Source organism: Conger conger, chromosome 14, assembly GCF_963514075.1.
Source record: "Conger conger chromosome 14, fConCon1.1, whole genome shotgun sequence".
Lineage (NCBI taxonomy): Eukaryota > Metazoa > Chordata > Actinopteri > Anguilliformes > Congridae > Conger > Conger conger.
This window is the reverse complement of record NC_083773.1, coordinates 27,207,426-27,235,010: the sequence shown is the minus strand read 5'-3', so window position 1 is coordinate 27,235,010 and position 27,585 is coordinate 27,207,426. Positions and strand designations below refer to the sequence as shown.

At 48.4% G+C, this 27,585-nt stretch overlaps 1 protein-coding gene across 9 annotated transcripts in view; it reads left to right on the top strand.

Annotated features, from left to right (window-relative positions):
* Positions 1-824: 824 nt before the first annotated feature.
* The window catches only part of LOC133110709 (histone-lysine N-methyltransferase 2D-like), a 44,365-nt gene continuing 17,604 nt past the window's right edge, over positions 825-27,585 (top strand). For 2 of the 9 annotated variants that reach the window (XM_061220974.1, XM_061220973.1), the window contains exons 1-32: positions 825-1,410; positions 5,664-5,748; positions 6,041-6,131; positions 6,743-6,942; positions 8,144-8,253; positions 8,448-8,610; positions 8,720-8,891; positions 9,584-9,698; positions 10,039-10,217; positions 11,293-11,450; positions 11,765-14,877; positions 15,455-15,565; positions 16,075-16,188; positions 16,517-16,621; positions 17,177-17,358; positions 17,688-17,852; positions 18,091-18,200; positions 18,815-18,862; positions 19,310-19,459; positions 19,873-20,043; positions 20,711-20,854; positions 21,354-21,484; positions 21,751-21,904; positions 22,135-22,218; positions 22,477-22,632; positions 22,851-22,935; positions 23,052-23,290; positions 24,560-24,633; positions 24,763-24,813; positions 25,046-26,392; positions 26,538-26,705; positions 27,406-27,500. In XM_061220974.1, coding sequence (XP_061076958.1) covers positions 5,700-5,748; positions 6,041-6,131; positions 6,743-6,942; positions 8,144-8,253; positions 8,448-8,610; positions 8,720-8,891; positions 9,584-9,698; positions 10,039-10,217; positions 11,293-11,450; positions 11,765-14,877; positions 15,455-15,565; positions 16,075-16,188; positions 16,517-16,621; positions 17,177-17,358; positions 17,688-17,852; positions 18,091-18,200; positions 18,815-18,862; positions 19,310-19,459; positions 19,873-20,043; positions 20,711-20,854; positions 21,354-21,484; positions 21,751-21,904; positions 22,135-22,218; positions 22,477-22,632; positions 22,851-22,935; positions 23,052-23,290; positions 24,560-24,633; positions 24,763-24,813; positions 25,046-26,392; positions 26,538-26,705; positions 27,406-27,500 — 8,234 coding nt within the window. In that variant the 5' untranslated portion in view covers positions 825-1,410; positions 5,664-5,699. Of the gene's footprint in view, positions 1,411-2,870; positions 3,055-4,178; positions 4,235-4,394; positions 4,526-5,663; positions 5,749-6,040; positions 6,132-6,742; positions 6,943-8,143; positions 8,254-8,447; positions 8,611-8,719; positions 8,892-9,583; positions 9,699-10,038; positions 10,218-11,292; positions 11,451-11,764; positions 14,878-15,454; positions 15,566-16,074; positions 16,189-16,516; positions 16,622-17,176; positions 17,359-17,687; positions 17,853-18,090; positions 18,201-18,814; positions 18,863-19,309; positions 19,460-19,872; positions 20,044-20,710; positions 20,855-21,353; positions 21,485-21,750; positions 21,905-22,134; positions 22,219-22,476; positions 22,633-22,850; positions 22,936-23,051; positions 23,291-24,559; positions 24,634-24,762; positions 24,814-25,045; positions 26,393-26,537; positions 26,706-27,405; positions 27,501-27,585 lie in introns of those variants that run through there. The other 7 variants (XM_061220977.1, XM_061220978.1, XM_061220976.1 and 4 more) reach the window with 7 other exon arrangements.

Below are 27,585 nucleotides of genomic sequence, written 5' to 3'. Positions count from 1 at the left end.
GGGGTTTGCTTGCAGAAAGATGTTTTCACAATATGACTGTTTTCAGGTTTTTTTTTATCCGCAATATTTTTGTTGTCACAGGCTCCACCAAAATTGAGAAATCAATTATAATATAGTTAAATCATTTAGCATTCGATAAACAAGCATTTCGTACTAAATCTTCCAGTTTTTCCGTAGATTGGATTTGCATGTTCATTCAAAAATAACTTCTTTATTGACTGCACATCAGACAAAAGCTACTGGCGGTTTACATACGACATAAGCAAGCGGACAGTGGAGTGATAGCCTTTACCTGGATTCAGATTGCATATGCAAGATGGCACAAAAATAGCCTCTTACACTTGACAAAGGCACACATATCTACACAGTAGACAACCCCCCACCAATTACCCATGCATCTCCCAGAACAGATCTCAAGGTACTTCGTGTTATTAGGCCCAATATAACGTACCGGGTACTCCACAGGAACCTATCTGCCCTAACCTACTGTAGGCTATTAGATTGAAATATTATGCGCGTAGCCTATACTTACGTAGGCTACAACAGGAGGAACCCCACCACAAGCACGGACAAAAATGGCGCCAAAACAGATTTAAACCATAAGGATATGTCTTCAGACTATTTTTGACATTTTAACATTCTCTGAATCCGTTTATTTCATCTGTATGCACATGCTATGTTATGTTTAAAGGGAATGTTGCTGGCTATTGATTATCTAGTCTGAACTAGCCTACAAAACGTGTTTTGCCCAATGCTCTGGAGTGACCTGTGAGGGGGGTGAGGATGAGCCGTAATTTTTTAGTCTTTAGTTACTGACCAGTGGCTACACTGATGCAAAAATGATGGAAAGCATTTAGCCTAGCCACCAAGTCCGTCCTTTCGGTCAAGCGCGAAAACGCATCCCGTGCTAGCTACCTTTGTCACCAGTGGTATTCCCAATGATCGAAGTGGGTGCCAATAACTGAACTCTGGAGCGAAATAAAGTTGGGCACGGTAGCTAAATTAGCACGCTAACTATAAACAAGAACCCGATATGCTGTTTAATGAGCTGGGGACAGCTAAATCTACTGGGACAGCAATTTCCTGTGGACTGAGATGCGGAGACAATGTAGCGAGATGTGTTGCTAGCTAACTAACGTTACTCAACTGCGAGTTAACTACAACGTATTTTTGGCATCAGAGTGAGCTTTAAGAATTCTCTGGGACCGTCCACATATACTTGTGGTGTCATGGTAATAAATGTCGATACGTGTTGAAGATTGTTTATCGGTACCCGCCGAGCGCTTCCCTGCGTTGCTCATATTACTTCACAGATGAAAGTCATAAGCGATTTATTTGTGGAGGATTGCTCTGATGTAGCTGGCCAGCAAACTAGCTACGAGGACATCGGGATCACATTGTAGCAAAAAGGTGAGTTTAATATGTAACGTTGGCGTCAATTTTAGCAGGTCAGTTGCGCTTCCTTGCATGACAGTAACAACTAGCTAGCTAGCTAACGTCTGCGAAGTGGATTAATGTTCAATTCATAACATTTCTAGTTTTAGGTTTCTTGGTGGCTAACAAGCTAGTGGCAGTAGTTGCCGAAATTGGTTTATTTACGGATATAACTGGTAATGTGAGTTACTACTCACTATATGGTTAGATAACCAAGCTCATACCCAACTAGCGTGGCATTTAGCTGGATAATGTTAGATGGCTATAAAACACTCCATTTGCTAAATTATCGTAGCTAGCTAGTAAACGTTAAATTCGGAAATGTTAGTTTACATTTCGGCAGCGTTCGGCTATGTGACCTGTAATAGCAGGCTTGCAAAGTAGCTCGCTAGCTTTCCGTGTACAAATGCCAACCCTATTTGTGTTACTTGTTTAATGTTACCTTAGTACATGAGTTAGCCAGGTGGCTAATTAGCTACAGATGGATCTTTGTCGATTTGAATTTAGCCTTGTCACCAAGCGGAATGTAGCTAACTTAGCTAGCTCGCGAGTAAACAGTAACACTCCACGATTTCAAAGCAGGCCCACCCCTCCTTTTGTTTCCGATTTGGCTAACATTAGCTGACAATTAGTAGCTTATAGTTGCCTGTTTTCTTCATGTTCGCGTTATCTGTTGCACTAACAAGTTATCTTGGTGAAGTTTTGTCAGATTTGTTTTGTCCTGCTACCAAATTTAACTTGCTAGCGCTGTTAGCGAATGTTACCTGTAACACTTTCGTGTTACAAATAAAGACATCCACAGTGTTTTTCTAGTGTAGCCTGCGAATTGGCGTCCTAGCATTTCACATATAATTTTGAGAGGCCTTATTAAAATATTTAGCTAGTAGCCTATTACCATTTTCTAATTGAGGCAATGTCGCAGCCGATTGTGTTCCAGACTTGACAGCTAAATTGAACAAATGTTTTGAGCGTTGGCCAGCCAAGTGTAATTGTGTAGCCAAGACTTGTAAATCTAGCTAAAGTTCAGTCAGTAGTCGATATTAGAGTAACCTCTGATGTTACAGTGTTTCTAATAGGTGCGGCAATGAGTAGCTACTTTGTAAACAGAACAAAACGCATAGCCTACTGTGAAAAGTGCTGATCTAAAACCATAGTTTAAATTGGTTTCATTTTCTAATGTATTAACTAATGAATGAATGAATTCCTTTGATTAAAATATAATAGGATATCATATGTATTTCATTTAGCTATTGAACTCGATTTCCTTTCATTTTTGGAAGCTTTACCTATAGCTTTCCCACGCTTTAAACTGGCTCGCTAGCGAGCTCCTACAAAGCCACGGGTTATGACAAGTCAGTGTCGAAACCTGTAGTAGCTAGCATGCGTGGCCATCAGTTAGGTGTGTTGGCAACTACTATTCATTTTCTCGGTGCTTCAACTAGGCTTGGCTTTAGTACTCTCTAATCGCAGGATTAAAAACCTGTATTAAAAAGATATTCAGCCATTGGGAGTAATGGTGGACATGGGGGATCATAATAAAATATTTAAGTTCAGGCATTTAAAGAGATCCTTTTGAAAAAACAATCCAAATTGGTTATCCGATGCAGCTTCAAGTTTCAGGTAGCTAAAATTCACTTTTTTTACTGTCATTAATCCAGTACTAAATTGCGCTGATGCTGGATGCTAGGTTAAAATGTCTGTGCTATATATCATAGGCTAAATGCTTCCAACGGGTTCACCGACTAATGCTGGATTTCAAACCAGCCAAGAGTAGTTCTCAAAGAAAAATTGCCTGTTTAATGCTTTGGTTCAAACAGTAAATTCTGTGTAGTTGTATTGGTTATCTCATCTGAAATGCTTCACAACCGAATATGCATCTGAATTTTCATCGTCTTGTTATTAGCAGTGATAGTAGCTAAGTGTATGTGTATGCATTTCATCACTGTTTTCACTGTTTCAATGCACCATTATTGCCGAGTTGCATTCAGTATTTTTTGGCGTTCTTTGGCATTGGCATTCGAAAATTTGTGGAATAATGCCACCGTCTTCTAACTTTCAAAGACCCGTCACTGGATAAACATATGTTGCACTCTACCATAGCATATTTCAGACATGGTTTATTGCTGGCAGTGTTGCAAATTGCTTTGTCTTCTCTTCTCATGTGAGAATGTTTGATTTCAGACTATTCAGACTTGTCAAATGTATGGACCTGCTTGTGAGTTTATTTGGCAAGTCAGTTGCATGTGTCTTATCAGACTTGCCTTGCACACATGCTTATCTTCAATATCTTGACAAACTAATAAAATCAAGGGGTGGTGTTGACATTTTACGATAAAGTATCACCAGAAGTTGTCACCTTAACGCTGAAAAATATTGGATCATACGTTATGATCTGCAAATGATTGCAAATACTGCGTGTTTGTGAGCCCATATTTGGGATTATTTTCAATAGGCTATATATTATAGGTTATTAAACAGCCTATTATTAGTTGCACTTTCAATATCAAACATTAGATGTGCTGGCTGAGCCAAGTTGGTCAATGAAAAAATACAAATGTATCTAGTCATACCATATTAAGTTTAATTAGGGATGTTGAAATGTCTCGAAGTTGTTTGGCAATGCTGAAGATTACATACATTAAAAAGTATTGCTTTTTGGGGAACAGGAAGCATTTGGAAAGACGAACTAGCACGCAATGTCCTGTCCTATTTGACAGAGTTCAGATGCAGTCTTAAGTGCGAGTAGAGCAGTAGCTATAAATATGTAGGACCGCGGACATTATCTTAGATGCGCTACGAGGTTTGTTGATGTATTTATATGTATGTCACCATCAGTTCCAACCTCAAAGTATCATTATTAGTTTTTCCATGTCCATATTTTACACTTGCTATTTTATTTAGACTTACTGGATTTTATTTAGCTTGATCAATTTCCTTGGGAACCTTTGCGTACCGATAGAAGTTTCTGCACGATACCCGTCATCGTACAGGAAGTGCTGGACACGGAAGTTGTATTGTCTTTGTGTATTTTGGTTTGGCTTAGGGCTAGTTTTATTGATGGAGAGTCGAATTTAAATTATGATACGTTTGCGTAAGTATTTTAAAGCATGTATGCATCTATACTTTAATTGTTCCCCGAGTTATTGCATTTTAAAACAGTGCGCAACTATAATTTCCCTTGGAAATGAAGTTTTTTTTTTTAAAGCTAGCTAGCATGCTACGATCCATTAGAGTTGCTTTCAATCCAGCAATATGGATAATCAGTGAGCAGTTGGTTAACTTCAGCAAAGTGTCCTGCTTCCATTGCTTTATTCTATCTTTATTTAGGCTATTATATATAGCTGGTAAATTAAAACAACCGATTGCACACCAGGGTCTTGGAAAAGTTTTAAAGGAAGTACTTAGCTTCAAAATTATTTGCCGTGTATTTTCTATATTTGCAAGTTAAGCGGCTGGCTATTCGTTGTTCTGGTTTGTTCTTGCTTGACTATGCCATCGCGACATTGTTAGAAAGTAGGAGAGAACTTGAACATGTAGGCTGTAAATGCTAAGTAGGTTGCAAGCGTATCGTTGTATTAATGCAACCGCGTTATGGCACGTGTTCCGTGCGTGAATTGATGCAAAGCCTAATTGTGGTGTAGCAGGCAGTTTAGCGCAATAGTCGCCGTTACTGAATCTTATTTTCTAAAATAAAGTGACATAACTGATCTGGTTAAGCGTAAGCGCGTGCCTTCTACATGTCATCTTGAGTGCGTCGACAAAGGGACGCTGATTCGTATGCGTATTTGGTCAAATCTACAGTGAATATTATTTTACTAATCATCCCGAATGTTTCAACTGTTGGCATGGTTGTTAAGCACGTGTGAAGTCTAAAGATGGCAGAATCTACCTTATGTTTGAATGAATGCAAACGGCGCGACGGTTATTTGGTAACAGCGCGGTGAACCAATATTTGAATCGATTCTTCTTATTTTTTGAACCGGTAGTAATGATATATTTAGTTGTCAGTGTACGTGGAAATGATGTGAGTGTATGTCACTAAAGCAATAGTTTGTTCATTATCCATCTGTAGGCTATAGTGCGCTAATCGCGCAGTTGTCATACCCAGTGCCGTCCAACCATAAATTGGGCCCAAATTGTTTTGAGATTTGGGACAAATCACGTGGTAATCCGGGTTATGCGGAAATCCCTCAGAAATCATTCGCCGTTTTGCGGGCTTTGTATTTCAGGTGTCTCTGTGAGGGACATCAGGACCGGGAGACGGGATGGACCAGCAGAAATCAAACTGCGAAGAGAATGACTCTGAAACGGCAGGTAGCCAATCAATTCCTGAGTTCTACTTCTGTTTACAGGGCTTGAGTTATCTTAAACCAGGGGTCACCCCACATCAGCCACAGTGCCTGCTTGTTTTTGCTTTGTCCCTTGTGCTATATAATATGTCAATGGGCCTTAGTGTCGATACTATTACCCTGCATAATTTGGTACCAACTTGCACTACTTGCTCTTTTGTATGCTGTACATGCTATGTGCATGGTAAAGTTAGATGCAATTTTATTGTGTCAATTGAAATGCTCCTTTTTAAATATGTCTTCACCCTCTCCCCCAGCTGATGATGGCACTCCCCCAGAGCTGGCTGCCCCACCTGAGGGGGAGTCTGAGCCCCCAGAGACACCCATGGAAACTTCTAGCACACCTGTGTGAGTCTCTAACCTGATAAATTATGGATGGATCAAATTGAGTAGATTATAATGGCCTGTTAGAATGCTCTATTGATGTTAAGCCTCAAGTATTTTAATAATTCTGTCCCTTATTTAATTGTTGTTGCACAACAGTCAGTTTGGTGACAGCCAGGCAATGTGCGTGATTTGAATAAATGACCCTTTGTGTAATGTGAACTTGCATGTAAATGGTCAGTACTTCTCTAGTCGGTATTTAACACAATTTGATCTGAGAATACGGAACCCACTCATGGTCTGAGGAACCATGGCTAATGACCGAGTAAAACGAGGAACCGGCTCATTCCAGGTCATCGAATGCATTCGTAACCATGGCCAAAAGCATTTTCGTACGGTGCTCGATTGACATGTTCTGATGTTTTACTTTGTGCCATGTGCTTTGAGTGTGTCAAAGTGCGATAGTTTGTATACTCGCCCTGAACATTTCCTTTTGGTGTGCACCATCTGATTTCCTTTGCTTCCAATTTACCTCAACTGCTGAGTAAACCAGATGAATTTGCAGTGCCAGGTTTGTGGTGCGTTTGTGTTATGGAGCGTGTTGAAAGGGGTGTGTTTGTGTGTCTGGGTCACAGCAGGGCCTGCGCTCTGTGTAACTGCGAGGAGCGGAGTCTGCACGGGCAGCGGGAGCTGAGGCGCTTCCGGCCGTGCCCCTCCTGGGCCCCCCCGGAGAACCCCCCCACCCCCGCCGTGCTGCAGGGGGGCGCCAGCGACGACCTGTCTTCCATCGGCTTCTCTGACCACACCCCCTCCGCTTCGCTGTTGGACGATACAGGTATGCCGCCACAGGGAGCGTGAGCCTGTTCTGGATTCGCTCAAGAATCTCGTAACATTGCTTCAGTCCCCATACCTGCAGCCATTCGCCCTGTATCAAATGTAGGCCATGGCATGTTGGTGAAGTTGGGGATGTCAAGAACTTTGGGTTCAGAAACTAGCCGATGTCATCTGGGAGTGATGGTGCATTCTGAAGTCCAGGCGCACGGCTCCCCCAGTTCCTTAATCCTTGATTGATTGATTGACATTTTTAAAAATATACATAGGGCTGGTAGCCCTTAGGCAGCAACCATATGCACAGAAAAATTGTCAAGGAACCAAGACACAATAAAGTCATGATGACTTCTTTTCTTTGTGCTCCTCTTCTTACTAGGCCATGATCAGCTTGGGCAGGACCGACAGTACATGAGTCACTTAAGCTATGAAAGTGCATCATTTTATGTGTGGTGAATGAAAAATTGTGAAAGCACTTGCAGTTGCTTAATTTTCATCAGTGTCCTGTTCTTTTAATGCATGCAGGCACAGCAATATAAAAATTGTTACATGTGCCAGTGGAATTTTTTCCGCTGTCCATTGCGTATTGCTAAGGTCCTCAATAACTTTGAAAGTTGTCCTTGAATATGAATTTTGCATTAATACTGCTGTAGAAAGCCCTGCAGGTATAATTGTGTTTTTTCTGCCTTTTCTTGTACTCGTGTTCAGACCCTGAGTGATCACAGAGGGATCACTGCTACTCCTCTCTCTATGCCTCTTTAGCGCTGTCCTTGCTTTGCTGTTCGGCCCGTTAGCCATAGTGCATGACTTGCAGCTATAGGTGACATGGCATTATATTGCTGAAGGAACTGAACTTACCACAAGGTTGCACATTCCATTCCCAAGAGCAGCGCTGTTTGATCCAATAAATATTTAAGTCAATATTCATATCGATAAGGCGTCAACATACAAACCTTGTTAACTGTTCTGGATTAACTGTATTTGTCACTCTTGATAAGAGTGTCTGACAAATTCTGTTGTCCAGTGTCACACTCAAAGTTTGGGGTTATATGTGATTGGCTGATCTATGTATTCAGATGCATAGATGGTGTCTGCCTAAATAAAGTGCTGTGGGGGTAACTTTGAGGAGGTCAGAAGGGAATCGGCATAGTGTTTGTTTATGGACCTTTCAGCAGCCAATGACATGAGTCTCTGCTTGCGTGGTACAGGGCACTGCTGGGTCCACCACTGGTGTGCAGTCTGGTCAGAGGGTGTGGCCTGCACTGGGGATCAGGAGCTGAAGGGTGTGGACGAAGCTGTCATCTCAGGGATACAACAGGTGTGTGTGCGCAGTAACTGTTAATATTGTTGGCTTCTTTTCACAGCCAGTCAGCATGGAGTAAATGCATATCTGCATCTCTGTTTTTGTGTTCTGCAAGCAATGGTTTCCAATGGTAGCTACATTTTTTTCTAGTCATATTTGAATGCAAACATGGATTGGTGATGATTGTGTGATGTCGATGTCTCCATTAGCGTTGTGAATACTGTAAAAGGCTGGGTGCTACCATACGGTGCAAGGCAGAGGGGTGTACGAAGTTCTACCACTTCCCCTGCTCGGCTGCGAGTGGCTCGTTCCAGTCCTTGAAGCAGCTGGCCCTCCTGTGTCCAGAGCACATAGAGCAAGCGGTGGAGATGGGTGAGGGCAGGATCCAGGTCTCCGACATCATTCTCCATTTTCGCAGAGAGTTGACGGGTTAGGGTGCCGTGTGCTGGTCTCTGACCCCTCTCTCCCTCCCCTCGGGCAGCGGGCGAGGAGGCGCGGTGCGCGGTGTGTGATTCGGCGGGTGAGCTGGCGGCCCTGCTGTTCTGCACGGGCTGCGGGCAGCACTACCACGCCGCCTGCCTGGAGATCAGCGCCACGCCCCTGCAGCGGTCCGGCTGGCAGTGCCCAGAGTGCAAAGTGTGCCAGACCTGCAGGTCAGAGCGGCCGCACGCTCACACAGTCACATGCGCCTCACACACTCTCACACTCTCACACTCACTCACTCACTCACTCACTCACTCACTCACTCACTCACTCACTCTCTCATACTCTCTCACACTCTCTCACACTCTCACACACTCTCACACACTCTCACACACTCTCACACTCTCTCACACTCTCTCTCACACTCTCTCACACACTCTCTCACACACTCTCTCACACACTCTCTCACACACTCTCTCACACACTCTCACACACTCTCTCACACACTCTCACACACACTCTCTCTCGCTCTCTCTCACTCTCTCTCACTCTCTCTCACTCTCTCTCACTCTCTCTCTCTCACTCTCTCTCACTCTCTCTCACTCTCTCACTATCACACTCTCAAACACTCTCTCTCTCTTATACTCTCACGCACCACCAATGGGCTTTGGCTTTGGTTGAGAAAATCGGTTGGAATCCCAGCCAGGGCCTTTCTGTGTGGAGTTTGCATGCTCTCTCCGTTACTTCGGGAACTCCGGTGCAGATTAGGCTACTTGGGGGGACATGAAGAGGGTGTTGCTGCAAAAGAGCATGCGTGCTCAGTGAACCTATCCTGTTAAATAAAGGTTCATAATTATCATCACGTCTCCATGTGTGAGTAGTCCTGTTCCTGATGGGCTGCGTCTGGCTGGTTGCTTCACAGGCAGCCCGGTGAAGACTCCATGATGCTGGTGTGTGACGCCTGCGATAAGGGCTACCACACCTTCTGCCTGCAGCCCGCAATGGAGTCCCTGCCCTCTGATCCCTGGAAGTGCAGGGTGAGTGCCTTCCTGCCGCGTCCTCCTTATTGGACCATCCTCTTAAGCCTAGGTCCAATCACATCACAATGTGGACATATCAATATGGATCTTCACAAAGTTGATTTTGATGATGCAAACTGTTTGTGAAGGATAAACCTAAACTTTTTTTTTAAGTCACCAAATTTTGATTGAATTCAGGCCTTTGTTTGTAATCCATATAATCCATCTATCATGTTTATGGTGCATTAAAATCTTTATGGAAAAGGCTCTGGAGAAATAGCTTTATGTACTTTTTGAGTGTGAATGATTCATCTCTCTCTCTCCCCCTCTCCCTCTCCCTCTCCCTCTCCCCCATCAGAGATGTCGAGTGTGTCGGGAGTGTGGGGCCCGTGGTTGGGCGTTGCCGGGCAGCGCTCAGTGGTTCGAGAGCTACACCGTCTGCGACGGCTGCTGGCGGCAGCGCAGTTCGGCGTGTCCGGTCTGCGGCAGGGCGGCGGAGCCCCCTTCAGCCTCGCTCAGCTGTCAGAGGTGCTGCAGGTGAGCCGCGGTGGAGCCCCTCAGCGCTCCCGCGTGGGTCCGGGTCCGGATGTAAACCCAACCGAACACCCCCCCGGAAACCAGCGCCACAGCGCAGCAATGGGGATGCGGTACCGCGGGAGGTCTCCAGCGTGACTCGCTATGGTCATTAAAGATCCTGCAGAGTTTATCGTAAAGAATAGGCCCTCCATGTGCTGTTAAAATCCCAAACCTAGCAATCCGATCGCCTCCCATTTGGATGCTGTAAAAAGTCATGTTTGAAACAAGGTGGTGTTCCAGTGAAGTCTGTTTCACCTGTGATGTTTCACACCGAGAATCTCTCCTGAGATCAGTGATCCACTCAATGTAGTCGCAGATGGCTTTGATCGCAGCGTCTTTGGACTGGATGAATATAAATTTTGTCGAAGTAAAACTTCAGGTTAAATAATTTATGAGAGACGGTCTTAATAATGATTGTCTGTGTTCGGGTAGGAGAGGCTTGTGCTCTGCATGCTAACTGAGTATTTGACTTTCAGGTCAGGGTTGAAATGCATTAAAATTGCATCTTGTCTGGGTTCATTCATCAGTGTAATGTAGCTGTTTATTTTACCTGCTGAATGTGCATTTGCCAGCGTGGTTTTCCATTTCAGACCAGGGCACTTATGGTGACATCACTACTTCTGCAAGCTTCAGTCGATAACAAGTTTGTTCAGGCCCTATTCAGGGGGAAAAGTACTGTTTAAAGGAGCTGTTGCATTTAGTCCTGCTCATTTAAAAATAAAATAATAATAATTTTACTTTTTATGAAAGATTTTGCATTTTTGTCCTCTTCATAATTATAGATACTTCTGCTTCCTCTCTTGTTCCAATGGTGCTCTATTATTATTTATTATTCTTTGTTTAGTTTGATTCTTTGTCAATGTTGCCGAACCTCGGAAATGCGTCTGCATCTCGGTCTAATGAAATTTGTACTGATAATGTACTGGTCTGGGATCTGTGTTATGACCCGTTGGTGTGGAGCTGGTTGTAGATCTGGGGTCTCTGAGCTGTGAAGGCATTGTAAATGCGCCATTTCCTCCTCCTCACTTCCTTCTAGATGGGTCCACAGCCAATGTGCAGCCTGTACAGACTCCGCTCAGGGCCAATACACCTGCTACCTTTGCCAAGAACCGCCACCGGCAAGCACCACCGGCGTCGCCGTGCCAACCGCCCTGGCGGGGGACAAGGACGAGACCAGCACTCCCATGGAGATTGGTAAGGGGTGACCTCTCCTGAGGGAAACGGCCATACTCCCATCGGAGTTCTGGGGAGTTATACATATTCTTGTCTTATCAACAAAAAGCATCCTTTTAAACATTTACTCATGTTTTTATATCTCAGTGTTTTTAACATCCATATCAATTTAGCAGTTATTTTCTGAATGATGAGATAAAATATTGGGGAATATTTATCAGAAAATGGTTATATCAGCTTTACTGTTATATTTATGTAGACAATGGCCACTGATGAAAATGTATGCGGCATTTTTGGTGCGTAAAGTAATGAAGCAAGTCTTGTGTATCTCACAGAAGAAAGTGGAACCAGGGGCGCAAGCTCTTCTCCTGCTGCTGAAGAAATGACAGAAGATGCTCAGAGTCTGTCCCAGGACACGGCAGACCCGGCTGCCCCCCCAGCCCCTGCAGCCACAGCCCATTCTCCAACTCCAACCACAGCTACGCCCCAATCTCCTACTACCACCCCAGTTACACCCTCAACGGCCATTCCCATGACAGATGCTTCCCTAACGTCAACTACAGACACACCCCGATCTCCGACTACTGCTACTGACACACCCCGATCTCCAGCTACTGCTACAGACACACCCCAGTCTCCAACTACTGCTACAGACACGCCACAATCTCCAACTACAGCAACAGGCACACCCCAATCTCCAACTATAGCTACAGACACACCCCAATCTCCAATTATAGCTACAGACACACCCCAGTCTCCAACTATAGCTACAGACACACCCCAGTCTCCAACTATAGCTACAGACACACCCCAGTCTCCAACTATAGCTACAGACACACCCCAGTCTCCAACTATAGCTACAGACACACCCCAGTCTCCAACTATAGCTACAGACACACCCCAGTCTCCAACTTTAGCTACAGACACACCCCAGTCTCCAACTTTAGCTACAGACACGCCCCAGTCTCCAACTATAGCTACAGACACGCCCCAGTCTCCAACTATAGCTACGGACACACCCCAGTCTCCAACTATAGCTACAGACACACCCCAGTCTCCAACTACTCCTGCAGACACACCCCAGTCTCCAACTACTCCTGCAGACACACCCCAATCTCCAACTACTCCTGCAGACACACCCCAATCTCCAACTACTCCTGCAGACACACCCCAATCTCCAACTACTCCTGCAGACACACCCCAATCTCCAACTACTCCTGCAGACACACCTCAATCTCCAACTACAACCACACCTACACCCCAATCTCCAACTACAGCTACTGACACACCCCAATCTCCAACTACTGTTACAGACACACCCCAATCTCCCACACCAACCACAGCCACACCCCTATCTCCGACTCCAACCTCTGCTACACCCCAATCTTCAATGACAGCCACAGCTCTAACCCAGCTGCCAGTTACAACCCCAGGTATACCACAAACATCACCCACAACTGCAGATACTGCCTTGACACAAACCAGAACCATAGCTACACCCCCATTGCCTGCTCGAACTGCAGATGCTCCTCCAACACCATCTCCAACCCCAGCTACACCCACAGTACTAGCCCCAACCAACACTGCAGCCCTAGTGACAACCCCAACCACAGCTGCAGCCCTGGTGACAACCCCAACCACAGCTGCAGCCCTGGTGACAACCCCAACCACAGCTGCAGCCCTAGTGACAACCCCAACCACAGCTGCAGCCCTGGTGACAACCCCAACCACAGCTGCAGCCCTGGTGACAACCCCAACCACAGCTGCAGCCCTAGTGACAACCACAGCTGTGGCCCTAGTGACAACCACAACCACAGCTGCGGCCCTAGTGACCACCCCAACCATACCTGCTGCCCTAGTGACGACCCCAACCATACCTGCAGCCCTAGTGACGACCCCAACCATACCTGCAGCCCTAGTGACGACCCCAACCATACCTGCAGCCCTAGTGACGACCCCAACCACAGCTGCGGCCCTAGTGACAACCACAGCTGCAGCCCTAGTGACCACCCTGACCACACCTGCAGCCCTAGTGACAACCACAACCACACCTGCAGCCCTAGTGATGACCCCGACCACACCTGCAGCCCTAGTGACAACCACAACCACACCTGCAGCCCTAGTGACAACCACAACCACAGCAGCAGCCCTAGTGGCAGGCCCAAGCACAACTGCAGCCACAATACCATCCCCAAATAAAGCTACTCCCACAATACCACCTCTAACATCAGTCACACCCACAGCACCATCCCCAAATACAGATCCACCCACAATAGCAACCCCATGCTCAGCTGCACCCGCAATACCTGTCCCAACCACAGCTTCACCCACAATATCATCCCCAACCACAGCTACACCCACAGTATCGGCTTCAATCGCAGCTACAGTCACAATACCATCCATAACCATGGCTATGCCAACAATGCCAAGCCCACCTTTAGCTGCACCCAAAATGCCTGCTCCAATTCCAGCTGCGCCCATCTTGCCAGCTCCAGCCTCTGCTACTCTCCAAACACCAATAGCAACCCCACCCCAGGTGCCATCTCCAACCGCAGCAACCATTCAAATACCAGCTACTGGTGTAGCTACACCAACCACTGTCCGAACTGCAGCTTCAGCTACACCCCCAAAGCCAACTAGGACTGCAAGTCTGGAAACAGCCCCCGATGCAGCTGCTCCTCCAACACCAGCTACAACCGCATCAGCCCCTGCAACATCAACGGCAGCCACTGAACCAGAATCTGAAACTACTCCACTAGCGACCGAAACGCAGGGTGGTGTCGCCCTGAGAACAGCTGCAGCGAGTGGGGCTTGCTGCTCCCCTGCAGAGCAGACATCAGGACAGGAAAGGCTAAAGGTCAGCAGTGGGGGTCAGAACATTGGTGCATCTTCCATTCAAATGCCATCTCAGCCTTTGCACCTTCCCCCTGTCCCCAAAGATGAGGAGCCCGTTTCCATGGGAGGGGTGGAGCCGCAGCCTCAGCAAGCACTGGAGGCGGAGCCAAGGACTAACTCTGTCACTTGCACCTCAATGTCAGAGACCCTTCCTCCTGCTGTTGCCATGGAGGTTGGATCCACCCTGTCAGAAGATGGGGAGGCGGAGCTGGATGTGGAGAAGGGAGAGTCCCACGGGCTGGAGCTGGAGCCCCAGGATGGAGAAGCCAGGGCACAGCTCTTCCTGGACGAGGCGTCCAATCAGAGCCGCGGGGACGGCAGCAGCAGCGGTTTCCTAGGCTCCCCAGGGGAGCCGGACTCTCGGTCCGTTTCCATGGAGGTGAGCCTTGACTCCCAGTCCGTTTCCATGGAGATGGGCCTTGTTCCGGTTGACAGGTCTCGCTCGAACTCCCTGCTCACCGAGACGGACGACTCGCTGCCCTTTGACCCCTCCAAGCCTGACGGGGAGAAGGCAAAGCGGAGGGGCTCCCCCGGTCGCTCCCGCGTCAAACAGGTACCAGCGAGCGCTCGCCCTCACTCCTGTCTTTCCCCCTCTCACTGTGCGTTCAGGGATGAGTTTACACTAATGTTAATGTAAATCAACTATGCCATCCAAGAACCATAATGTACAATAGAAACCTATACAGAAAACGTAAAAAATATTAAACCAGATTGCTGGATGGGCTCCTCAGTCTGGTGTGGAATCCAGACCTTGCTAGTGTTGACTGACCGTTAGCCCCGTTGGGTGACATACAGTTGGCTGTAGCTTTGCCAAGGGGTGGGAGGGTTTGAGTCAGCTGCAATTGCAGGATCTCAGTGCTCAGTTGCGACACCTGCTGGTCGACCTGATGCCCACAATCAACGCATTGAGCAGCAGACGAAGGGTCTTCCTCCCTCTTTTCTCTGCTGTGTGATGACCGGTGGCAACTACTCCACAAGCTCTGGAAGAGTATATGAGCTCGTCTGCCAATCCCGGGAATGGATGAGGTTTCAGCAGTGAGAAAAGGGGGAAGGGGGGGAATACATAAAAATTTAACTTGGCTTTGAAAGTGCCTGACCTGTGTATGCCATTATTGGCTTGTTTCTCGCAGGGCCGTAGCAACAGTTTCCCAGGGAAGCGGCGTCCCCGCGGAGGCGGGACCGGACGCGGGCGGGGCCGGTCGCGCTTCAAAGCCACGGCGTCCTGTATGGATGGATACTTTGTGAGTTCACACCCCTGGCACACGTCGATAAAACAGCCTGCCTTGACCGTAAACCCTTCATTCATCCCTTAGTGTAAATTTCACTTTACTGCAGGGGTCGGCAACTCCAGTCCTGGTGGGCCGGTGTGTCTGCCGGTTTTTGTTTCCGCCAATTACCCTGGCTAAATGAGCTATAATTGGCTGTACACACCAACATGGGTTCTCTCATAGATTAGATCACAGTAAAATGTTTTAATGTAGGGACACATGAACAGTTTTCGGTTGTCATTCATGCGCTAGGTGATTTAAATCGGTCATTAAATAAAAATCAATTGTACACATTTTAAATGGCTTGGTGAATAGTTTTCTCTGGTTTCTTCCTCCTTCCTCATTCTGTAGTATAATACATTTAGTTGAAGCAGTAAAGCTGCAGGTTCCTCCAAACGGTTAACCTTATGTATTCAAAAGAAAAAACCCAACTCGGTCAGGAGTGTCAGTTGAGCCCGTTCTAAAACTGTCCCCTTCTGCAGGAGAGCATGGACACCGGCATTGGGCTGTGCAAAGAGGATGACGACGATGAAGACGACACCATGCAGAATACCGTCGTGCTCTTCTCCAACTCTGACAAGTTTGTCATGCTGCAGGTAACCAAGCCCCCTTCCTCAAAACATATTCCGTCAGCTCTGTGGTTGGCTCCCAGAGGTCCAACGCGCCATTATTTATTACTTACTGTCCTAATGTTGAGTCCTCTTGTACTCTTGTCAACAGACTTTTGAACAAGTCAATGTGACAGCCTGTCTGTTGGGTCACGTTTTTAAAAATAAGAGTGGAATAAGGATGTATTTCTTCTACCTGCACGTTACTGATGAGGCCTGCAACGTTCGACACGAGAGCGGAATCAACCCTGGGGAACAGCGGTTGAATTTTGAAAAGAGTTTGTGGTAGTGACCGTTCCCGGGCCCTGTGTTGCAGGACATGTGCGTGGTGTGTGGCAGTTTCGGGCAGGGTGTGGAGGGTCAGCTCCTGGCCTGTGCGCAGTGTGCTCAGTGTTACCACCCCTACTGCGTCAGCAGCAAGGTGAGCCCCGGGAAAAACGCTGTACGCCTGCGTTTACTCAACTGTCATCAACATGAGTCAGCATGATTATATTTTTTAAAGTTTTTTTTTAGGTTTTCAAGTTTAAAATGTGTTGCTTCACAGAGGCAATTTAGGCAGTTCAGAATTGAATCGCCAAGCTGTGAAGAAACCTTACTGTGAATACACATTACTGTCGTAACACATTTTATTTTGTATTATATATGTGAACATTTAAATAATTCAGGAGAAAAAATGGCATTACTTGCCTAATTTGTTCCTACCCAACTCACCCCCAGTTTGTTGTATGTTGAATGAAGTACTGCACCTCAGCTATGTTTTATCACTGGAAATATGTTCTGTGGAAGTTTTCTGTCTGATTTATCACATTCTATTAATGAATGTAAAGATGTTTGTTGGCAACTTCATGATCTACAAGAAGCTAGGTAGGCCACAAGGCCTGTGCAGGTCTTTCAGTGAGAAAATGTGCTGACATACAGAGTGAAAGGTGGCAGGTCTGAACAGCGTCCCCTGCCGGCGTTTCTCTGGCACGCACAGATCTCGCGGGTGATGCTGAGTAAGGGCTGGCGCTGTCTGGAGTGCATCGTGTGCGAGGCGTGCGGCAAGGCCTCCGACCCCGCCCGCCTGCTCCTCTGCGACGACTGTGACGTCAGCTACCACACCTACTGCCTGGACCCGCCCCTGCACACCGTGCCCAAGGGCGGCTGGAAGTGCAAGTGGTGTGTGTCCCTCCTGCCTCAGAGCGGTCACCTCTCTTTTCCACTGTCACACTGTCTCTGTCGTGTGTAGTATCACAGAAGTATGTTTCAGTGCTTCTGACATTGCTCTTATAAAGTTTCTGTACTATGTTGTTTGAGTATTATGTATTCTAATTGAACTGAAGCTTTAACATTCAACTTGGGGGGGGGGGGGGGGGGGTGCATTATGTGTTTGAGGTACTGGATTATTCGCTCTTGTTGTTGTGAACTGGTATCATTGATTTTGCTGCTTCAGGGCAGATGAGCTGTGTGAACAGCGGTGTTACTGAGCCCTCTCCCTCTGTGCCCAGGTGTGTGAGATGCGTGCGGTGCGGTGCCACCTCCCCTGGCTTCCACTGCGAGTGGCAGAGCAGCTACACGCACTGCGGGCCCTGTGCCAGCCTGAAGACCTGCCCCGTCTGCTACCAGGACTTCGCCGAAGAGGAGCTGCTGCTGCAGTGCCAGCACTGCGACCGGTGAGAGCCGCTCTGCTCTAGCGCAGCCTTCCCTCATTACATCTACACCTGAAAAGCCTGGGATTGTCTGCCTGTGTGACAACGGTTTCACTTAAAACGCTTATCAAGACTCGTCTGGTAAAACCTTCTGTGTATCGTCTGTGTGTGTGTGTCTATGTGTGTATGTGTTTCGGTCTGTGTCTGTCTCTCTCCGTCTGTGTCTGTGTGTGTCTGTCTCTGCGTGCGTGTGTTTCCGCAGGTGGGTACATGCTGTCTGTGAGGGCTTGTACACGGAGGATGAGGCAGAGCAGGCTTCAGACGAGGGCTTCACTTGCACTGGCTGCTCCCCCTACTTCCCCAGACCCGTGGGTAAGGGTTCACTCGCTCCTCTGCATCACCATCTGGAGCAGGACTGGGCATACTGGTCTAGACTGGACGCCATACTGTATAAAGGAAGGAAAATCTCTTGAGGAAAAGTACAGCGAAGGCCAACAAGATTGGTTCCATGCATCAGACTTAAAGGGGTTGTTCTCTTTACAACCTCTGGAAGCATAACATCTCTGTGCTTACAGGTTACTTTACGCACAGTCAGCAGGTTGTCAAATTTCTGTAAAGAACCAAGATATACTTGATTGTACACACTGTTGGGGCCAATTGGGAATTGGGAATTGGATATTTATGAAGTGGATTATTCTAGTTATATAAGTTTTTCCCAGTTGGGCATAGATCACACATTAATTTGTGGACTAGCACACTAGGATAGAGTGGAATCCTTAGAGAAGATCCGGCTTGACATAGTGTTGGGAGTTCTCCACACTGCAGGCAACATGATTTGCCTAGATGACCTGAATACCCGGATTTCAGCATCAGAAATGCTTGTTTTATTGTTGCGTGGTACCGGAAAGTCTGCCGATGGTTAGCACCCATCCATGTGCAAGCCTGGCCTTTTCACACTTCCTTCACTTTGGGTTTTATTTTCACAGCTGTTGTGACACCTTCCTACTTGGCTCCCCTGAAAGTGAAAGAACCAGGTATGTGGTATTCATGTTAATATTTGTGCATTGTGGAATTGTTTGCACATGTGTTTAGGCCCACTGCTTACATCGTTAGCTGCCTACTGTGTCTGTGGGTAGTTTGTGTAGCTCGGTGTATCTGTTGTAATTGTAACTAGCTTTGGAAACGCATAATGCAGAATGTCAAACATTTCTGTTTGCTGAATCAAATGAAGCATTACAATTTGACTTGTGCGAAAACAAAAGCGACACGCCACCATATCCCAGCGTATCTTGTCTAACAGGACTACAATATGAATCATGGGGAAATGTAATCCCACTACAATCATAAATAGCAATCATAAATGTAAAGGTTGTGACAAGCAAGAGATCAAACTGACACCGCGAGTGTCCGTGCCGGCACCGGCGGGCCGTTTAACAAGCCTCCCCCTGTCTGCCGCTCTGGAAACCCTCCTCCCCTCTCAGAGCCGCAGTTCTACCGCCTGGAGGGGGTCTGGCTGACGGAGACCGGCATGGCCCTCCTGCGCAGCATCTCCCTGCCGCAGCTGCAGAAGAAACGGCCGCGCCGGCCCCGCCTGGATACCTGCGACGGTGCGGAGCCGAAGGAGGGAGAGGGTGAGGCCCGCTGCCCTTTACGCCCCGCCCCGGCCCAGCAGGGCTGCTTGTCCTTGTGACCCGATAGCTGATTGATCGATTAATGCCGCTAATTTAACTCGCCGAGAATGAAAACCAGCATTACTGCTGGCCTCGAGGGCCAGATTTGAGTATCCCTGCAGTGGAGCTTCATAATGGATGGTCGCCTTGCGATCATGACTTATCTCAACACCACGGTATGCATGTCTAATACATGTGAAAGCGCAGTACTGCATTGTGCTATTGTGGCATTCGAAATGGTAATTAAGCTTTCAGTGGTATGGGATTCTGAACGGTGGTGAATGGCTGGCCTTCAGCTAATTGTAGGCTGTCTCTAGCAGTTTAAGGAATCGTGTTAACGGATGAACTCTGCTGCCGTGTGTGCTGCTCTCTAGGCTGCGGGGAGCCGATGGACTGCGACTCCAAGATGGAGGCCCCTGGGAGCCCCGAGGGCGGCGGGGGCCCGGAGGGAGGCGCAGAGGGCGGGGTCGACGGCGAAGGCTTGAAAGGAGGACTGATGGAGGAGGAGGACGATAAGAAGAAGAAGCGGAAGCCCTACAGGCCAGGTCAGAGAGCGCTTCAGGTCTCCTGCGTGTTTTCATCTCCCCATGACAATGTCTGAACCAGAGAGAAGGGCCTACAGCTAGTTGCCCTAAATTTGGAGACCAAAGAAAAAAAAATCTGGGTCAGAAATTGGATCAAAGAGTAAATAAAATAAGCTTAAATATATGCGGTTGTCAGTTCGGATCGGATCATCTTTAAGCCTGATGGCTTACGAATGGGCCTGTGATTAATGAGATCTTGCTGATAAATGTGAGTCTTGGGTTGTGTAGCATAAAGCCTCATTTATCCTTTAAGTGTTGCTTTTTAATATAGATTTTTTCTCAATGTCGCACGCTTCTAGAATTTTATGTCGAGGACGACATCGTACCTTGCTCTGACATATGATTGAACTGTTTACAAATGTAAACAAATTGAGATTGGCACCTCTTTACCATAGAGACCACAGAGCCCTTCGGCGAAGTATAAATACCAAATGTCATGCATAAATTAGACTTAATGGTGCTGGGCTTGCAGCTCTGAGACCGCCAGGTTGATTCCCGCTGCTGTAGTAACCTTGAGCACGGCACTGAACCTGACCCGCTTCCGGACGTTTCCGGCTGTGTAGCTGAACGGCATGTAACCAAACGTGAGCTTGGTTAAATGAGTAATGGGCGTGGTGCTGTGCTGCAGGGATCGGGGGGTTCATGGTGCGACAGCGGAAGTGCAACCTGCTGTTGAAGAGAGGGAGGATCCTCCCGCCGCCCAGCAGAGAGGGCGCGGCCGAGGGGCTGGCCACGGCCGAGGGGCCGGCCCCAGACCGAACCCCAGACGAAGGCAAGTATCCGCCCATGTCCCAATCAGTGCCCTTCCATACTACTGTGCACTCTTGTTGCGCACACTGGCTGAGACTGGTTAAGTTCTGTTCTTCACCGAGAAGTAGATCCGGGAGCATTCTTTTGAGGAAGTAAATGAGCATTTTAGTCCCATAAATATGATGCACAGCTTCACTTCACTTTTCCTTCAACAACGGCATGCGAGCAAGGCTAGGACGCAGAACATAGTAAGGAGGATACTTTTTGCTTGTTGCGTACTAAACAGTATGCAATAAATGGTACTCGGTATGCGAGTACGCATTACACAGGAAAACGGGGTGCAGTAAGTAGGGTTGATTCAGACGGTCTCAGTCACGGTGACCTCAGTGTTGTAGTTTGTCCTCCACACGAAAACAGGTCTTTAGAAAGACCAAAAAAAAAGAAATAAAAAAATGGCTGGTAAACCCATTGAAAAACAAAATAAAACAGTCTGTTCACAGAAATGTTTTTGCTTGTTAAAGCAGTGTGTGCGGGAGTCCCCCCTGAGACCCCCCAGGACCCCAAGCTGACGGAGGCAGAGGCGGAGCATGCCAAGAAGCGCCGGGGCAAGAAGAGGAGCAAGCTGGAAGACATGCTGCCCTCGTACCTGCAGGTGAGTCATCCGTCCCCCTCCCCAAACACATCGTTCTGCCCGCGTACCTGCAGGTGCGTCCCTCTTGCCCCTCCTCAAACGCACCAGTCCGCCCTCACTGCCACAGCTGCCCAACCAGCACCTCCCAAACTCCATCCTGGTGGCTGTGTGGATCAGTGGGCTCAGACCATTGAAGGGTGTGAAGGGAGATAGGTAACGGCTGGCAGGTCTGTTGAATGTAGGTCTGTGTAGGTCAGCATGGTGTGACTCTTCCCCTCTGTGTGTAGGAGGCCTTTTTTGGAAAGACGCTGCTGGACCTCAGTAAGAGGGCGATTCAGGCCCCTGCGGGACAGAGGCCCCAACAGGGCCCTCCCCGGCCCCCGCAATCCTCAGCCCCGCCCGCACAGGAGCCGGGGGGTAAACCCACACCCCCTCAAACAGGTGAGGCCTCTCAAACCTGCCTTTTCACTGTATACATTATGCATACGCAAGGAATATTCAGCGTGCAGAATGTCATAATCCCATAGTCTGTTAATTGCAAACGCGTTTATTCTTGAACCGTTCTGTGTGCTACACCTTGACACAAGACGAGCCAAGAGGTTGTGATTTAATGGCAGATGTCCTTACATTATGAGGGTGAGTCACTCTTTCACTCTGTTGCTTCTCTGCAGCGGGTGCTGTGGAGGGGGCCGAGGGGTCCCCCGCTCCCCTGAAGCAGGAGGCTGGAGCATCACACACTCGGGAGGGAGGAGAAGGTGGGTTCCGCTAACGGGGGCTCCCCTTTCGGGCAGCAGTTACAATCTTTAATTCTTTGTTATCTTTGCCTTCAACAAGGCATTCTCTGCTGTCCTCATTTGCTCTTTATTTTAAAGAAGGTATTGGTTCAAGTACCATTAGGCACCGTTTTAAAAAATATTGTTTTAGCATCGGTATCAGCAAAATGTGAATCATATCCATCCCTATACCCCCACCCCATTTGCCCTGCAGTGATGCCATCTTGGTCTGTTTTCCAGGTACCCCAAACGAGGTGGAGAGCCAGGACTCCGAGCAGTTCTTCCGGAAGGTTCTTGGGTCCTCGGATAGCACCTCCCTTGGCGGGACGCTGCAGGCCGGCATGAGGCCAATCCTGGAGATGGGCCCGGGGGGGCCCACCAAAAGCTTACCACCAGGTACACTGCGGGAAAGTTATTGAGGAGAGAGTAAATCTACTGTGGTAGTAGCCGTAGTAATTATACAAATAATATTTTATTAATAGTCTTGACTTCAAAGAACTTTACAGTGAAGGGAGGAAACTAAATTGAACAGTGCATAGCACCTCTGTGCTAAATGTTTTTGGCGGTTTCTGTGCCTCATAACACTCACCACATGGTGACTGTGTCCTGCGCAGGCAGCTCTCTCTCTGGGGCCCTTCCATCTGCCGGCCTCATGGACTCCTTCCCTGGACTGTGCCAGTCCCCGTTTTTTGACAGGAGGTAAGATAAACCATCAGGACTCGACTGCCCTGTACAGCTGTACGTTTCTACTGTTTTTTCTTTAACGAGTTATCAGCTTCCAAGTCTCACGATGCTTTTCACCTCCACGTTTACAGCGACCGTGCAGGGTTGTTCAGCCCAGACCACGAAGACGAGAGCTTCTGGGACCCTCCCTCCACCCCTGCTACCCCCTCCACGCCCCCCACCCCCACCGAAACGGAGGGGGACGGCCTGTCCTATAACCAGCGTAGCCTGCAGCGGTGGGAGAAGGACGAGGAGCTGGGCCACCTGTCCACCATCTCACCCGTCCTCTACGCCAACGTCAACTTCCCCAGCCTCAAACAGGACTATCCAGGTCAGTGTGGTCTTCAGCCCTTAAGTCTGATGCTTCATTTCGACCGGGAGTTCCTGGGAATTTAACTCCCAGGAACAAGTACGCAATGAACAAAAGGTTCCTTCAGCCTGCATTTCCACCGGGGGCTAAAGACCCCGGGGAGTTTCCGCAATTTTTTAGTCTGAAGAAAAAGTGAAAACGTTCCACGTTTTGCAACGCTTACGCCGGTCTGTCTGCTAGCGAGCTAAACTAATAGCAAGCTGTTGTTCTTCTGCTACACTGGGTGTGGGTGTGAAACTAATGAAAACCCACCGCAGTTAAGCAGGAGTTGAAAATACTGATTTCGAAAGGAGACAGACTCAGAATTGAAAAAATGTTGCATTTATTCACTTGTTATGGTTTCACATTGCACATAAGTAAAGCCACAGTCCAAATCGAAAACAACAGTCACACTACAATGTGTTGAGAAACACCATTTGACCTGTACGTGCGTCTACATCGTTGCAAAACGCCAGTCTTTTAGCTATCGTTAAATAGCTATCGCTAAATAGCTATCGCTACATAATCGCTTGCTAGCGGGCAGACCGGCGTAAGCATTATGTGCTCGTACAGTAAATTGAGGAACTAAGGTGTTGTGATACAACAAACAAAACAAGCTCTGTAGCTGGCATTTAAAAATGCCGCCTGGAATGCACGTAAACTCGCCCAATCAGAAATGTCCTGCGCTGCTAGTCACACCCACGCTAGTTCCTGGCCATCAGAAAGCTCTACCTCCTGAGCAGGGGCTTTTCTAGGGCTGAATAACGGCCCCGGAACGATGAGATTTGCCAGGCACGTGGTATGAAAACGCGTCGACTTCTGGCGAAATACCTTAGTTGCGGGGTAAAGTTCCACCGGTGGAAATGCGCCATATGATCACAAATGTGTGTTTGAATTTTGTGAGGAAAAAACCCCCCAAAAAAATACCTACTCTTCAAAGGGTCAATTACCCCAGAATTCTAACAGGAATACCAATGTTGCTGTTTTGTTTGAATACCACAAACTCTTTGTACAGAAATGCTGAAACTACTCTTCTGTTTATATACAGAAAAACATTAACAGGACTGTGGTGTTTACACACTCCCAACTCTGGTGGGACTATCACTGTTAGTGTGAAATTAAACACCCCAAACTCTTAACAGGAATATTCAGACCAGCATGCTGGAAAATTTGACTGAACAGAACATTTAGTAAAAAATCTTTTTAAAAATTGTGATGTGTAACGTGTTTCTCTTCCTCCTGCCCTGACAGACTGGTCCAGCCGCTGCAAACAGATCATGAAGATTTGGAGAAAGATTACTGCTGCTGAAAAGGCTCCCTTTTTGGTGAGCATAGTATTTTTTGCATCCTTTGAGCTTCATCTCTCCTCTGTTTGAGAGGGTGTGTATATATTTATCTAGCCTGCAAATTCTCTTTCTGAATATAGCAGTAAGTCTGCTCTTTACCTCTTTCAGCAAAAGGCCAAAGACAACCGGGCCACTCAACGGATCACCAAGGCTCAGAAGGTACGGACCTTTTGTGTTTTACTTTTATTCCCCTCCAACTAACATAATATTACACAAACAACAACTAAGACAATGACAATTTTTTGCCGTTGTCCGTATTTGAAGTTTGCAGCTGCCTCCAGAAAATGCAATGTGTCGCGATCCTGTTAAACATGTTATACCATGCAGTTGACAGGAGCTGTGGAGTAATGTGTCCCTGTGCTCACCCTCTGCTCTGCTTCCTGTTGTGCAGTTTGAGGACAAGAGCCTGGCGTGTCGCCCTGTGAAGACTGAGGCTGGGTCTTCGGAGGGGGGCCGCCCTGCTCTGCACCTCCACATCGGCCCTCCAGGCCTGACGCCTGACACCTCCCAGCCCAGCTCTGCGGAGAGCACTGCCCCCGGCGGGTCCTCCTCCACCTTCCTCACAGAAGGCCCTGTGAAGACCGCAGGGTCTGCTGGCAATCCTGCAGACTGCCTTCCAAAGCTTCCTCCTCAGTCCCCCCAGCCCCACGTCCACCCCTCCACCCCCCATGCCCAATTGCCCAGCAGACCCCTGCAGGCGGACCCCTTCCCCAGAGCCCAACACCAGCATTTCCAGGAACCCTCAGGCCCTCGAGAGAGCCCTCAAACCCGGGGTGCCATGGAGCCGCCTCTCCTTTCCCCTCCCCGTGGCACGGGCCAGGAGCTTGGCTCCAGCTCTCCAGCTGGGTCGCTCAGCCCGGGGAGTGGGCTCTTCAAGGCGCCCCCGACACCACGGGCGCACCAGGGAGAGCCAACCACCGCACCCTCACCTGGACACGTGTCTGACGGCAGTTACCGGCAGTCGCCCTGCACCCCTCTTTCAGACCCTTACGCTCAGCCGCCCCTCACCCCCCGCCCTCTGTCTGGGGGGAGCTGCTCTCCCCTACCCCTGCAGGACCCGTGCTCCAGGGTGCCCAGCAGCCCCAAGCCCCAGCCTGGAGCACGTTCACCCCTGACCCCCGGAACACTTTCCAGCGAGGCCTTCTCTGCTCAGTCGCCTGCCGCATCACGTTTCCAGTCCCCTGACCCCTGCTCCCGGCCACCCTCACGGCCCCAGTCCCGTGACCCCCACGCCACTCCGCTCAAACCCTGCCGTCCCTCTCCTGCCACCCCGGAAGGAAGCCCAGCCTTCGCAGGCTCTCCTTGTGAAAGCAGGCAGGCCCCGCCCCCTGCCCTCCCGCCCTCCCCAGGGGACCCCCTCTCTGGGAAATCGCCGGGACTCCCCATGTTGAGCCAGAGCCCCGGCTCAGGTGCATTTCCGGGGAGTCGGCCTCCACTGTGCTCCCCAGCCCAGCCCCAGATCCAGCCCCAGATCCAGCCCCAGATCCAGCCCCAGATCCAGCCCCAGATCCAGCCCCAGATCCAGCCCCAGATCCAGCCCCAGATCCAGCCCCCGGCTGTTCACCGCTTCCCCTCGAGGCCCCAGCTACCCCCGGGGGCCCACGACGTGTCCTCTCCATGGCCGCGGGAAACCCAGCAGGGCCTTGGCCGGCCAGCCCAGGAGCTTCCGGACCTGGCAGGAGCTCAGGACTCGGCCCTAAGTGGTCTCAGCCAGGCTGACCTGGAGAAACACAGACAGGTAAAATCAGACCCCCCCTACTCCCTATACCTGCATGTAGCACCCCAGATTTTCATCTTAAGCAACAAACACAGTCCTGTATCTAATATTCAGCATGAAAGAACAAACGTTTGTGAGTTCGACGTGTTATGCTGTAATGTTGCAGAAACTGAGGCTGCGAGAGCTTTTGCTCCGACAGCAAATGCAGAGGAACTCACTTCGTCAAGAAAAAGAAGCTGCCGCTGCTAATAGTGGTGCCACTAACTGGTCTGGAGGAGAGACTGCACCCTACTCGCTGGATAAGACCCTGCGTCCACCTCCTCCTTACCCACAGGTACACAACCGAAACGCCATCATCTTTAAATCTGCAGGGGAGCTCATCCTGTTATGGTATTATTTTAGTGTATGGATGGGCCTTTGTGGTTTGGCATATTGACTGTCAATAATGGGAAGGACCAATGGCTCTAGCATCACTCAGGGATGGGAAGGTTATAATTATAGAATGGAATTATAGTGCCTCATCACATACCAGACCTGCTGGGCTACGTTCTCCTGAATCGACAATGGAGGTTAGTGAGCATTGCAGTATTAACATCAAGAATGCAGTAAGGGTGGCCTGTAGCATAGTGGTTAAGATACATGACTGGAACCTGCAAGGTCAGTGGTTTAATCCCCGGTGTAGCCACAATAAGATCTGCACTGCCGTTGGGCCCTTGAGGCAGGCCCTTAACCCTGCATTGCTCCAGGGGAGGATTGTCTCTTGCCTAGTCTTATCAACTGTGCATCACTCTGGATATGAGCGTCTGCCAAAATGCCATTAATGTGACATGATTTGGTACAAATTGGGGAAAAGCATAACAAAAATACTGTTGAGTAACAGTGAACCAGAAGACGCTGTTACTTTCTAGGACAAGGGTTAATACCATACTTCTAATAAATACACTGTAATTTTTCCAGTGACCAGGTTATACCCATTTCGCAGGAAAGCAGCTCCAATGTTGTTTGTCTTAATGCCCTGCTACATTTCCTTTTAGGACAGAGCTGCTGTCTGTCTGCCCTCAATGGAGGATAAGCTTGGCCCTCCGCCGCCTCCTCGGACGCCCGTTAACCTTGACCCCAGCACCATCAGGTACAACCAGTCTGAAATATTCTAGTGTTGGATTCATTGGTCTGGGCTAGCCAGGACTCAGATTTTTAACATTTAGTCATCGTAT